The following is a 15,515-nucleotide window of genomic DNA, read 5'->3' on the forward strand; positions in this document are numbered from 1 at the left end:
TTACTGTCACTTTTGGTCAATTTAATACATCCGTTACTGAAGAAAATAATTAATTTCTTTAAACAAAACAAAACAAAACAAAAATACTGACCCCAAACTTTTAAAGGGTAGTGCATGTTGCATTCTACCGCTAGGGGTACTATAGACTGCATTAGCATAAATTATATTCTTCTACAGTTCATTTACATTTCAGGTCAAGTATTATTATAACTCATCATATTATGAGTTTTGTGTGAAATTTATACTTTAGCACATAAACTGCTAAAAATACTAAAGGCTAATAAGAATTGAAAAAATATAAATATTAAATTAAGCAAAATTAAATATATATGTAAACACACATTTTGTAAGAATAATTTTAAATGCATTTAGAAACCATCACATCATTTGGCAATAAATACGAGTTTCTTTTTTCCAGATATGTATTCCTTACAAATACTACCCAAATTTATTTTTTATTGAAACGGTTAAGGTATCAGAATCAGTCAGAGGAATGTGTTAAACTGTTTTACGATTACAATCCCTATAGATAAACTGCCAACATGTTCAAATCTGTGAGGGGAAATCTTTCGCCCCCAAGCTAAATTCCTGGACACACAAATTCCTAATGAAATTATTCGATTTTGACTACAAAAATACAAGAATGCATGTTACATGGGTTGTCTAAGCAATCATCTTCATTTGCGTACAACGCATTATGTTTGCTTAAAATGAGTAGTATTAAAACAGTAAACTACTTGTCATTAGATTGGGTAACTGAATAGGATGCCTATAGACCCTTTTACAGCCCACGTGATCAAAGAGTTGCGCGCGCATTTTGGCAACGGAAGTGGTGTTGTTCCCTAGTGGTTCTAACGTGTGAGCAACTCCGAAAGTTTATCAAAACGGTTTCCCAGCATCAAAATGTATTCCCAGCATCTGGCTGTTGCGTTTTTGGTTGCTCTAATCGCTATTCCACCAATGGGCTTAAGTTTTATAGAATTCTGACAGGATCACGGCCGTTTCAGAAGAACCGGCGGTACGCAGGCGATTAAATGCATTGATTGGAACGAAGACATAAAAATGCTCGCATAAAAAAAATCATTTGTAAAACACTTACTGCACTTGAAACTTAATTATTTATAATAAACCTCCCAACATTGGCTGCCACTGGTGTGTATAATGTACCCCCACCCCCAGATTATCATATCAATAATCACAGTACTTATCAACTTCATTTGTAATGATTTTATTAATAGTTTAATTGCAAAATAACCATCTGAGAAATGTATGCAAGCAACATAGTTGCTATTAAAGTACTAACGTTATAGCATTACAAAATTAAACTTTAAACAGAAGTGTCGACACGAATCAGTAACATAAAATGTAAGGAAAATGATAAATGTATGTCTGTGTGAAGGATAAGAATAAATGTAGAAAATTGTATTGGACATTCTGTAACTTACATGCCCACAGACAACGTATTCATAAGCATCCAGTGATTTATATGCTTGTCTCGGGTGTACACGCTCGGTTTCTCAACTAAATACGTATATATCCGACCACTAAGTTATATCTGGCCATCTGCTAACATCTTCTATCCACTCCACTATAGTACACGGATCTGGTAGCCGAATACCATTTGATAAAGTCAACTTTTTAAAATAACTTTCTCGGTTTGTGTTGCTTAATCCGCTCACGTAGCTTGACATGCTGCTGATTCTCGCCAAAGTTTGTTGCCAAAATGCGCGCGCATACGTTGCTACGTCATCATTGTATACAAACAGTAAAAGGGTCTATTGCAACACAAAAATGAAAAGCTGAAGAAAAAAAATAGCAGCTCACAGAAAACTGCATCAGCTCTGAGGATTCTTATGAACAACCACTAGGAATCCAATACCACAAGCATTCAGAATACCCCCCCAACACACACACACACAGCGTAAAACACTATTTTACACAAGAGCAAGAGAGGAAAGGAAATGTTTTCCCTGATGCAGCAGCTGACCCACATTATTTCTCGTCATAACAAAATGGCTGAATATATCTCAAAGAAGAAAAGACCATCGGTCTAACAAAATGAAAATGTGTTACAATACTATATTCTCATGGTATCATGTATCAATAAATCATATTTCATTTATATTTTTGTGTACATGAACTACAGAACAATGATTTGCTAATGGGAATTATTGCGCTACCCACACCCTCAGTGCAATATCGACACTAAAAATAATGAACATTCCCAGTATCCTCTCACAAGAGATCCGACAGTAAATAGGAGGCAATCAAGCGTCTCATTAGCTCTGATGTGATTCATACCTGTGAGCCTCTGTGACCTTCATCACCCTCTTCTTCCTCAGGCACTGAGTGCTGCTCACAGTAGAATCTCTCTGAAGACAAATCAAATTCAACATGCTCTGGGACAGCTGTACATGTAGGGCTGTAACATGTATGCACATGCATTTTTTCAAACGAGCAGTGAATTATTGAACAAGCCCCACTTTTCTTGTAAGGAAAGCAAGATCATGTAAGAATCGTGGACCAACTGAGAAGAAAAGCCTTCCATTTTTTAAGGGGTGCAGAGGTGGCTGACTGTTATTTACATGTGTTGTGATAATCATAATATATTATTACAGTGTTATACAAGTTATGAATAGCTGTAGAAGCTTATGTAATATTTTATATAACATCAAGATATACTAAGCTAAACTGCTTTGCACGTGACTTTGATATAGTATAGAGTGAAAAATTCAATACAGTATATAGTGACAATGAATAAACAAATTGTAATAATTTGTTCCCTCGTTGGTTTAGTTATATTTAAACGAGGGAACGAATTTATTTAAAATAAAAAATAATAATATATGAAATATATATGTATGAAGGTTTATGTTATATCAAGGGTCTCTGGGCTTACCCGTATCCAAGTGGAAAGTGTATCCGCCCTGCCGCAGGGTGGAGCCGCAGTGATAACAGCTGAAACAACTGCGATGGAAGAACTTGCCCTCGGCGCTTCCTCTCTCCAGGACATACAGATGCTTCTTGCAGAAATAACAGAGCTCACTGCCACACGTCTCTGATGAGGACATGGGTGCCACAGGCGCAGCAGACTGGAGATAAAAAAAGGTTTAAGATCCTACACATATAATGAATATGGAGCAATGCATTACAAGACTTGACAAATAGAGCCAACATTTTACTTTAAGTTAATTAACTGAAATTCACTTTGTGAATCGCTTTGTTCCGCCAGTAGCGGGCACTCATGCAACGTAAGCAATGACGCACATCCGAGTGAACGAGACGGAGGGAAGTGGGCAAGTGAAGGGCATAAAAAACAACAACTGGAACGCAGCAACAATACACCTGTGGTCACTACTAACTAATATAATATAATATAATATAATATAATATAATATAATATAATATAAATTATATATATATATATATATATATATATATATATATATATATATATATATATATATATATATATATATATTATATATATATATATATATAATTATGTTCACTACTGTGGGTGATTTTGTCCAAATTTTTTGTACACTTTCAGTGGTATTTTTATCCAAAGCCCTGACTAATTTCTGATCCTGACTGAATATTTTTTTATTTAAAAGGCTGATATGTAATCAAGCCACCCGTGTTGTATCTACAGGTCTGTCTATCTATCTATCTATCTATCTATCTATCTATCTATCTATCTATCTATCTATCTATCTATCTATCTATCTATCTATCTATCTATCTATCTATCTATCTATCTATCTATCTATCTATCTATCTATCTATCTATCTATCTATCTATCTATCTATCTATCTATCTATCTATCTATCTATCTATCGCTTGTTGCATTTACTGCCATAAAACACAGAAATAACAACAGATCTGTCTTCACTCCAAGCAGGTGTTTAATGCGTCACAATAACACTGTTGTACCATTTAACTGAAGAACTAGATTTCAACACTTACTTTTTCCTCTTTCACATCCGCCGCCTCCTCTTTCTCCTTCATCTTTTGCTTTCTTGGTCCTTTCTCCGATGCCAGTCGGTCCTGAGAGACACGGGTCACATGATCTCATTTACAGCTCAGGTTACGTAATGGGGCGACAGCAGATCAACAAAAATAAACAATGATTTCACCATTATCCCGCACTGCAAACAGACAGCAAGCAAACACTAGCATCCCCTTTGTCTTGTCCTTTTATTATTCGCTTTCACTCGTTTAAATTTCTCATTGTGGCGGCACCTTGGGAGCATTTGGCTTTGGCAACAGCTGTGTCCAACGGGGGCGTTTAGTGTTTTCCTCAATGTTATGGTTTGTCACAACAGAGATTGCACACAAGTTCATGCTCTATTTAACCCAATACACCAAAGATGACCTTTAACAGGCACCACTGCTACACTGTAAACAAAATGGGGGTTTGTTTTACATGATAGCATGCAGGCGTTTACATACCCTGCGTCTTTGGAGGGAGTCGCGCTTGAGCGTGTTGAGGAAGGAAACAGCCGAGCGGGTTCTGGACAGCGAGAGGGTCTTATTGGTTTTGGGCGAGAGGCTGTTGTAGCGCTCTGAGGAAGACAAGATGAATGGAAATAGTGAGATGCAAATAAATAGAAATAGATTAGAGAATAATTCTAGTCTCCAAGAAATGTTTCCACATTTATATTTGAAGACTGGTTTACATGTTTACTCACGCAGTGTTAAAAGTAAAGTACAAATGCATAAATTAAAATAAGGTAATGAAGCAAAGAGAATAATATAGCATTTTTACGTTAAACGGATATAAAAAACTAAACTAAAAACACTAAAAATGAACAAACAAAAACATCTTAATCTGTCCTATAACATGATCGGTAACACTTTACAATAAGGTTTCATTAGTTAACTATTTTAGTTAACATTAACTGCAGCTACAGCATTTATTAATCTAAATAACGTTAATTTCAACATTTACTAAATCAAAAGTTGTATTTGTTAAGATTAGGTAATCTTAAGATTAGTTAACTAACATTAACAAAGATTAATAAATACTGTAACAGATGATTTGTTAGTTAATGTTAGTTAATACATTAAATAATGTTAACTAATGAAACGTTGTAAAGTGTTAGCACATGATCTATTATTTAAGCTTTCCATATTACAGCAAAACCTTAAAAGCATTGTACTTAAAATATGGTTCAAATAAAAATAAATAAAATATATATATATTTTTTCAATTAATTTTAATATAAATTGAATTTAAAAATAAAAAGGATTAAATGTACAAAAATCAACACTGAAAACACTGTAAAAAATTATGAAAATTAATTGTGTGTATGTTTATGTGTGTGTATATATATATATATATATATATATATATATATATATATATATATATATATATATATATATATATATATATATATATATAAATACATACATACATACATACATATATATATATATATATAGCTCTGTATATATTTATATATACACACGTGTGTGTTTGTGTGTGTGTGTGTGTGTGTAACATACATACATATATATACACATGCTAGTTTAAAAACTACACAAACGAGTGAACGGGAAAACGATCAGTTATAATCTCTTAAATGCAATCTATTATATCATAATCCAGAACAACCTTACATAAACCATGCATTTTAGATGCAATTCACCAAATACACAACAAGGGAAGCAAACTAAAATAAAATATAAAAATAACCATTACACTAATAAAGAACAAAACAGAATAAAATATCCTCCTACCCTTTAAACTGGAACAAATAAGAGTCGTCACATTCAATATGCGCTTTGCAGTGGCGTGTTAGAGATGAGCTGTATAGGATCCCACCCCCTTCCCCAGAATACACACATCCAGAGTCTGCGTGAGTGACAGCTCAACCTGGAGCACATCTGTGTGAGATCCCCTCCCAAACACAGCATCCAACAACTAAACGTTAAATCCAGCTCCCTAAAGCCCCCTAACGGCTGGGATTCCTCTTCTGCAGATGCCGTTTTATCATACGTCTCATAGAGCAGTTTGTGTCGAGGCTGGATTCAGATCCACTCCCACCGAATCGCCCGCGAGCAGCCGATATCTCCCCAGCTGAGTGCATTTGCTGCTGCAGCCGCTGCTGTCAGACTACAGACTACAGCAGAATACTGCCCATTCACAGCGGTGCATGCTGGGAAGGGGTCTTAAAGAGACAGTAGCACTGTACTCTCTAGTCCATACAGATGATGTATTGAAACCTGTTATGTTCAGGGGTGTAGTCTCTAAGAGCGCATAAACATGCTCTTTTTCTCTTAGATTGATGCACCAGTTCATCATTTGAGAGTTAACTGATTGAAATCAGCAGATAAATAACGGCAATAAGGTGGAGAAAGGGGAGATGACAAGCAAAGCAGCGTCTTCTTATGTTTAATGTTATGTGTGTTACGCCACGTTAAATGTTTCCCTGGTCATGTAATTTAATTTTGCATATACATTGTCTTGAGTGAATTAATAAAATAGCTGAGCAGTGGCATTGTTCAGTCAGTTTCGTTTATGTTACATTATCTTTCCTTTTTAAATGATTTCACTAGAAGAGAGGGAGTCACAAAACCAAGCTGAAAATGTACATGTATAAGCGTCGTATATGAAGGCAACAAATTGTTACATATTTTGAACAGACATTAAAAGTGGCTTTCATAGTTATGAATGCCTCCAAAGACAGGCCATCATTACCTGCTGGTGTATCGTTCTCCGTGAGAGCATTGCGTATCTGTGTGAGGTAGACCACCATTGAGAGCTGGTCGATTTTACCACAAGCGGTCATATCACTGGCACGCATGATGGGAACGATGCCAAACTCTTTCTCTATGATGTCAAAGGCCAGCTTATTGTTTGCAGTGATATTATATTCATCTAGACGAGAGATGTTACTGAAAGAGAGGACATCATGCATATCATATTTATATGCATCTATTGTACGTGTATTTACATCTATTTATACACTACCGTTCAAAAGTTTGTGGTCAGTAAGATAATTTAACATTTTTGAAAGAAGTCTCTAATGCTCACCAAGGCTAATTAAAAGAACTGTTTTAAATAACATTTCTATATTTTATAATATTTTAAAGTGTAATTTATTCCTGTAATCAAAGCTGATATAATCATTCTAATATGATGAATTACAGTTGTGTTGCTTCATATTTTAATTTGTCAAGTAGCCAGATCCTGCCCATTAAATCAGATTGTATGGCATTCAATTTTTATTAGTTAGATACAGATGTAATTTTCTTTTTGTCAGTATTCTCAACTCCAACACCTTCCTTTGTTTGACGGACGCATTTTTATTTTTGACGAGCTGCCGACATTTTGAAACAAAACCTTATGATATTGGCATTTATTTTTACCACATTTATTTGCGTTAAAGCCCCTTTTATAAAAAAGCGTTTCCAAAGTTTATTTTTTGTTGTTGCAACATTTGAAGTATCGACATATAATTTAGACACTAAAGTTAAACGGAAAAAGATTTGAAACCTGGATACTTTTGACTATCAATTTAATGCATCCTTTTTGAATAAAAATCGTACTGCACTCAAACTGTGAACGGTAGTGTATCTAGCAACAATCTTTATAACAACAAAAATTGTGCTCTGCATGTTTAATTAATTATGCTAATACTCTGTTTTCTTGATGGTCAGGTGGTCTTACATGAGTTCAGGTCTGAAGTTGTGGATGAGAGCACAGAGAGCCAGCCCGGACCTCCAGGACTCGCTCAGATCTTTGACCTTCACATGCTCGTAGCCCGCTGTGTTCTTCTGACACCAGGACAGCAGTTCCTCCAGACGTCTGATAGAGTCTAAACACACACATTTAGTCCATCGCTTCACTGTAAGGTTTGTGCTGTGCATTTTCATCCTTACACAAACCAATAGACCCATTTACATCTAACAATAACAGTTTATTTAAAGGGTTACAAAGCCTAAAACACATTTTTGACAGGTTAACAGATGCATAACGTTAATATGTAAACATATGCATATAAACAGTATTATTGAAAACAATGGTATCCCACTTTATTTCGAATTATTAAAAGGTTAAGAAAAAATGGTATGTGTGTATATACAAGTTATACGTATATAAGTTAAAGTAACTGTCGTATGGCATTTACCTTTCTTAGGTTTATTTTTTATGATGGGCTTCTTCTGTTTAATGGGTTTACTCTCATCATCCTCTACTATATACAGACGCTTGACCTTCAAATTGAACACAAACAGACTTTTGAAAAAAACATTTTGATGATAAAAACCCTTTCATTAATTACTAATCATTGCTAGGTACTTCAAGCAGCTTTTGCATGTGTGTTTGGATTCTGTGTATAGGAGTGTGTTTAACCTGTCTGGGTTGGATAGATGACAGGTTGATGTTTGGGTAACGCGTAGATGGATCGATGCTGTAGGCATTGTGGTTCTTGCTGGTGTTTTCTGGAGTCGTCTGAGAGAGTAATTGATACATGCTCTCCCTGTAGAAGACACACAGGATAATGTACGACTGCACTACTCCAATCATTTATACATACAGTATTGTTCAAAATAATAGCAGTACAATGTGACTAACCAGAATAATCAAGGTTCTTAGTATATTTTTTATTGCTACGTGGCAAACAAGTTGCCAGTAGGTTCAGTAGATTGTCAGAAAACAAACAAGACCCAGCATTCATGATATGCACGCTCTTAAGGCTGTGCAATTGGGCAATTAGTTGAAAGGGGTGTGTTCAAAAAAATAGCAGTGTCTACCTTTGACTGTACAAACTCAAAACTATTTTGTACAAACATTTTTTTTTTCTGGGATTTAGCAATCCTGTGAATCACTAAACTAATATTTAGTTGTATGACCACGGTTTTTTAAAACTGCTTGACATCTGTGTGGCATGGAGTCAACCAACTTGTGGCACCTCTCAGCTGTTATTCCACTCCATGATTCTTTAACAACATTCCACAATTCATTCACATTTCTTGGTTTTGCTTCAGAAACAGCATTTTTGATATCACCCCACAAGTTCTCAATTGGATTAAGGTCTGGAGATTGGGCTGGCCACTCCATAACATTAATTTTGTTGGTTTGGAGCCAAGACTTTGGCCGTTTACTAGTGTGTTTTGGGTCATTGTCTTGTTGAAACAACCATTTCAAGGGCATGTCCTCTTCAGCATAGGGCAACATGACCTCTTCAAGTATTTTAACATATGCAAACTGATCCATGATCCCTGGTATGCGATAAATAGGCCCAACACCATAGTAGGAGAAACATGCCCATATCATGATGCTTGCACCTCCATGCTTCACTGTCTTCACTGTGTACTGTGGCTTTAATTCAGAGTTTGGGGGTCGTCTCACAAACTGCCTGTGGCCCTTGGACCCAAAAAGAACAATTTTACTCTCATCAGTCCACAAAATGTTCCTCCATTTCTCTTTAGGCCAGTTGATGTGTTCTTTGGCAAATTGTAACCTCTTCTGCACATGCCTTTTTTTTAACAGAGGGACTTTGCGGGGGATTCTTGAAAATAGATTAGCTTCACACAGACGTCTTCTAACTGTCACAGTACTTACAGGTAACTCCAGACTGTCTTTGATCATCCTGGAGGTGATCATTGGCTGAGCCTTTGCCATTCTGGTTATTCTTCTATCCATTTTGATGGTTGTCTTCCGTTTTCTTCCACGTCTCTCTGGTTTTGCTCTCCATTTTAAGGCATTTGAGATCATTGTAGCTGAACAGCCTATCATTTTTTGCACCTCTTTATAGGTTTTCCCCTCTCTAATCAACTTTTTAATCAAAGTACGCTGTTCTTCTGAACAATGTCTTGAACGACCCATTTTCCTCAGCTTTCAAATGCATGTTCAACAAGTGTTGGCTTCATCCTTAAATAGGGGCCACCTGATTCACACCTGTTTCTTCACAAAATTGATGACCTCAGTGATTGAATGCCACACTGCTATTTTTTTGAACACACCCCTTTCAACTAATTCAACTAATTGCCCAATTGGACAGCCTTAAGAGCGTGCATATCATGAATGCTGGGTCTCATTTGTTTTCTGAGAATCTACTGAACCTACTGGTAACTTGTTTGCCCCGTAGCAATAAAAATATATACGAAAAACCTTGATTATTCTGGTTAGTCACATTGTACTGCTATTATTTTGAACAATACTGTACATACACTACCATTCAAAGTTTTGTGATGGTAAGAACTTTGTTTTTAACAGAAGTCTCTTCTATTTACCAAGGTTGCATTTATTTGATAAAAAATATAGTAAATCAGCAATTTTCTGAATTATTACAACAATTTAAAATAAAAATGTTAATGTTTTAAAATATAATTTATTTTTGACATGGCAAAGCTGTTTTCAGCATCTTTCCTGATTTGCTGCTCAAGGATTTGCTGCTCAAGAAATATTTCTCATAATTATCAATGTTGAAATGCTTAATATTTTATGGATATCATGATACATTTTTTAATGAATACAAAGTTTAAAAAAAACATTCATTTTCAAATGGAAATCTTTTGTAACATTATAAATTGTACAAAAACTCTGTACCTCTCCGCCAGCACCTCCAGGGGTGGCATACCTTTTCCCCAACTCCTGACCATCCACGCCGTGTCAAATGCAGCCAGGAAACCACGAGCAATGCCAGTGCCAAGAGGCCAAAATGGCTGCAATAAAATAAATATGAAATTAATAAATAATATAAATTACATTTATCAACTCACACATCAGTTGTTGTAAACAAAAGCTCAACTGAACCTGCGTGATGTGTGAGAAAAACACATGTTGCGGAAACCCAAATGTGCTGCGTAACATGAGAATGAACCTCATTGGTTCTTGCTGAAGCTCAAACATGATTCATAACATGAGAATGAACCTCATTGGTTCTTGCTGAAGCTCAAACATGATTCATAACATGAGAATGAACCTCATTGGTTCTTGCTGAAGCTCAAACATGATTCATAACATGAGAATGAACCTCATTGGTTCTTGCTGAAGCTCAAACATGATTCATAACATGAGAATGAACCTCATTGGTTCTTGCTGAAGCTCAAACATGATTCATAACATGAGAATGAACCTCTTCATTCTTGCATTATACTTTACTTGAACATTATAATTATTATTAATTATAAATGTATTATTGATTATTACAGTAGACACACAGCAGAGCATGGTATTAGCAATGCCAAGGTCATGGGTTTGAACTGCAGTAGAAGCAGTAACTAATAATAACAATAGCCCCTTTCACACCAGGTAGTTCTAGGAACTCAGTTATAGGAACCAGCTACCAGAGCAGTTCCCCAAAAACTAAATGTTCCCCTGTGGCCATTGTCCTGGTTGCATTCGCACCGCCAGTAAGGACTCAGAAGTGACGTAAGCCATGCTCGTTTTTTTTGGACATTTATTTTAACGGCGCTGAGAACGCCAGAGTCTGAGCACGTAACGATCCAATTTTCAGTTTCAATTCTGTTTAACAGACCTGTCTAATAAATTATTAGATAGAACTGTTATACAAAGAAAGTAGACAGTATATAGAAAGTATTAGCCTTTGTAATGTGGTTGATGTCCAGTGATGCGGAGCTGAAATACATAACCATGTTTCTCTTGGTCCCCTCAAAGTGTACCCTAATGTGTAAAAGCATCTGCCAAATATAAATGGAAAATTAAAATGCTAATATCTGCAGATCCCACTGTGGACACTAATTAATTTTAATTACAATAAAAAATAAATAAATGTCATAAATAATTAACGCCATCTGATCCGGTTTACTTATACAGTATGCTAATAACCCACCTCTACTAGAGAGTCTCCCACCAATCCGATGAGCAGTTTCTTCCCTTTCCTCTGCTTCACCAAAGATGCATTCTCTGCCCTGTGCATGGAGGTGAAGTCAAACATGGCCACGTCAGGGCGGCCCGCGTGGTTCTTCGCAAACTCCATGTCAGGCAACATGTGATCTGTGGAGAAGTCGGCAGCGTCGTATGCGTACTTCTCAAGGGCCTCCTGGTTGACGTTTGCAGACGCGAGCAGCTGTTCGACATCAGAGAAGTCCTGAGAATGAGAAAGTTTTTGATTATTTAATGTTAGTCTTTCATCATTTCATTTGTACTACATTATACAGGTTGCATTTCTATCAGAACACAAATAGCAACTGTTTGCAGTTATTCCTGTGAGAATACAGTGAGGACAAGAATAGCTGGACAACAGTGTGATGATTGATATGTTTGTAAGTGTAGTGAGCTGGAAATTAGTTGAAACGTGCCTGAAGCATCACCATACACTTCTGTTGATAAAATCATGGCCTCTTTTCAACCATTTCCAGGCTCTGTTTAGCTTTTCTATGAGATATTCTCAAAGTCTTTGAATGTGTCTCACTGTGTATATACCTGCTTTATAACTCCTTTTTTTATCAAGCTCGCCTTTTTTGCAGTCATTACAAAATAGTGAGTATCATCTTTGTAGTAGACAATGTTCTCTAGATCAGCGCCTGAAAAACACAACAAACAACTGGACAGATTAACTACATTTTGGAAACAAAAGTGTCCTCAATAGATAGCTAAATATGACAAAAGGGAAAAACATGGTTTTGAAAGTAAAAAGTGTGTGTGTGAGTCTGTACCAATCTCAGACTGAAGTGCTTGAAAGAATTTCTGGTTGTATATTCGGGCCACGCCGCTGATTTCTTGCACCTGAGCCTCTTGCCTAGTATTCCGGTTTACAAAGTTTGCAGTGATACCAATGGCCAACTTTCCCCTGAGCTCCTTTATCTTAAAACCTGAAGACACACACAAAAAAATAATACAAACTCAATTTTAAACTAAATATTTACATTTATTGAATAAAATAATAATAATAATAATAATAATAATAATGTGAATAATATGAATAATATGAATGATAATAAAATATTCAAAGTGTTTAGTATAAAGTAACCTGGATATTGAGGGTTTTCAAAACAAATTTCAATTTATATTAATTTGAAAATAAAATATTTCCAGTATTTAGTACACGGATATGCGGAGCTTTTACAACAACAACAAAAAATACAAAATAATAATAATAATAATAAAAAAAAAAATAATAAAAAAAAAATTATATATATATTTCACGGCATTCACGATTCAATACGTGCTGGTGAATTGCGTTTTTTCATTTTGCATTTAATTAATTATTTCCATTTCCCTCCGTTTGAAATATTCCTCTCCGTTTATTTCAGCTCTTTTTGAGTGTGCCTGTGAGTCTAGGCGCTGATATTAGCAAATATCCAATCATATGCACTAAAGTTAAGGGGTGTTTAGCCACGTTTTAAAGCCTTGCCGGTTAAACATTTCATTCGCGTGCGTGCACACAAATGAAATGTTTAACCGGCAAGGCACGGACTGTTCAATGCATGCACTGTTTTGCATTGAGCGCTTGCACTAAACGTCTGTCAAACACACGATTACTCGACAGTCTTACTGTGCTAATACTGTCAAAAAAACACACAAGGTTAACATATAAACACAGTCGGTTATATCTAAAGTGAAAATAAAATCGCGTGTGTTTATATATAAGATGTGAGCAGGTCTTCAATTGACAGCAGCAGCCTAGTGAACCGCTTGTCCTTAAATGGACAGTTCACCTCTAAAATTATGTCAAAAAAAGACCTTTAATACAGTAGCTTTTAATAAATGCTGTAGGCTATATTGAAGACTATGTATTTTAATTTAAGCCTACATTTATTTATTCAGTTTCATACTTAAATGCTGCTGTACATCTCTGAGCTGCCACTGTAAATCTTTATATATATTTATTTTACATTATACAACACACTGGGAATGTGTACAAGGGTTGTACACATTCCCAGTGTATTGTATAATGTAAGGGTGTACAAGGGAAGGGGAAAAGTGGATTATCTGGAATCCATCATTCGTGTAAATGTTTTATTTACCATCAGGCACATATCTTCCTCCTCCAGCTGAAATAAAAACATCAAACTGAAAAGCTGCAGCTGTGTGGGACTTAGGAGACACCTTTGCCCTCCATCCTGAGAGAAATAAAGAGAGAAAGAGACATGAGGCTAAAAGTTAAAGGACAATCGTTATTTTTTTAACTACATGACTGCAGAACTTTCAACTCCCTGTGACAACTACGGCAGGTTTGTACCTGTGGATCCTGATGGTTCAAGCAGATCTTCAAAGGTCACGCCTGTGTGCACCTCGACCCCCAAAATCAGGGCCAGCTTCAGAAGAATCAATTGCAGCTGACGGATGCCTACAAAGAAGCACAGACCTCATTACTACACCTGAATAAAATGCTTGTAATTACGTATACATATCTATAACTATAAGCGTATTGGCACATCCGTGGCACATGACACCGAGTTGCGGAACATGTCGCCGTGTATCGTGCGTTTTTTACATTCTATGATGGTCGTGACGCCTACACTGACAGACTCGAGCACCTATATTATTATTTAATTTAATGCATTAAATGTAATGTGTCTTTATGACGCGGGGTTTATTTCACACTAGGCTACATAATGATGATTCATTCAAATAAAGATTGCCTTGTCACTGCAGTGTTGCCTGTCATTCATAAATAATTTGAATAAATCCATTAAATAATCATTAAGTTATGTTCGCTATGCTTAAGCAACGAGGGGATCTTCAGACTGACATGAAGAGATCGCGAATGCATCTCTCTCTCTCTCTCTCTCTCTCTCTCTCTCTCTCTTTTAATAATGAATTTAAATAAATGTGGTAATAAAAACATGTCGATGGCTCTATTTTATTTAAAGCGACGGTGTGCTAGAACTAACGAGACATAAGAAAACAACCGTCATTTTAACCCGTCTCTTAAAAAACATCAGTTACAGCTTTAACTTGTTTTTAACTTGGCAAATACTCCGCTTCGCGTCGGGCGGTTCTTCGCCTCAACACCATGCATTAAAATCCTTTAATGCATGGCTAGCCGTGGATTATCCCTTACATAATATATTTATAATTTAGTTAATATTTCACAATATTACTGTTTTGTGTACCATATTTTTGATCAAAGCAGGCTTGGTGAGCATAAGACACTTTCTTACATTAAAAAAATTGTACCGATTTCAAACTTTTCTACATTGCATTAGAGATTAAATGTTGTTTCATGTCTAATTGAATTAATTGGGTGATGAAAACAAAAAGCTATTCAACAAAATAGAACGCTATACTGTAGCGTATATAGATTCTTACTTATGTGATGAATGTTGCCGCTGCAGAATTTTCCATAGAATTTCTTTGCACCAAGGTTTAGGAGGTCTCTAATGGTGTAGGGCCACAGATGCAGGACGTTATTTCTGGTGAAAGAGGTTCTTTTTTCCAGCACAACTACCTGAGCGCCCAGTAGGGCCAACTCGATCGCTGTCCTGAAACCACAGGGACCCGCACCCAACACTAAACACTGACACACATTGAGAGAAAGAGTGCATGATTGGGTTTCTTTTTTTAGAGTTAAACCACTTTTCATAGATG

General features: G+C 36.0%; 1 protein-coding gene across 2 annotated transcripts in view; it reads right to left on the bottom strand.

Annotated features, from left to right (window-relative positions):
* Positions 1-15,515, bottom strand: part of mical1 (microtubule associated monooxygenase, calponin and LIM domain containing 1) — a 50,976-nt gene that overhangs the window by 13,559 nt on the left and 21,902 nt on the right. The window contains exons 3-17 of one of the 2 annotated variants that reach the window (XM_067445623.1): positions 15,237-15,444; positions 14,164-14,271; positions 13,949-14,044; positions 12,638-12,793; positions 12,405-12,505; positions 11,812-12,069; positions 10,566-10,681; positions 8,367-8,493; positions 8,143-8,227; positions 7,683-7,830; positions 6,711-6,907; positions 4,457-4,569; positions 3,971-4,051; positions 2,900-3,092; positions 2,302-2,372 (exon numbers count right to left, since the gene is read on the bottom strand). In XM_067445623.1, coding sequence (XP_067301724.1) covers positions 2,302-2,372; positions 2,900-3,092; positions 3,971-4,051; positions 4,457-4,569; positions 6,711-6,907; positions 7,683-7,830; positions 8,143-8,227; positions 8,367-8,493; positions 10,566-10,681; positions 11,812-12,069; positions 12,405-12,505; positions 12,638-12,793; positions 13,949-14,044; positions 14,164-14,271; positions 15,237-15,444 — 2,058 coding nt within the window. Of the gene's footprint in view, positions 1-2,301; positions 2,373-2,899; positions 3,093-3,970; positions 4,052-4,456; positions 4,570-6,710; positions 6,908-7,682; positions 7,831-8,142; positions 8,228-8,366; positions 8,494-10,565; positions 10,682-11,811; positions 12,070-12,404; positions 12,506-12,637; positions 12,794-13,948; positions 14,045-14,163; positions 14,272-15,236; positions 15,445-15,515 lie in introns of those variants that run through there. The other variant, XR_010905296.1, reaches the window with a different exon arrangement.

This window comes from Pseudorasbora parva, chromosome 6 (genome assembly GCF_024679245.1).
Source record: "Pseudorasbora parva isolate DD20220531a chromosome 6, ASM2467924v1, whole genome shotgun sequence".
Taxonomy (NCBI): Eukaryota; Metazoa; Chordata; class Actinopteri; order Cypriniformes; family Gobionidae; genus Pseudorasbora; species Pseudorasbora parva.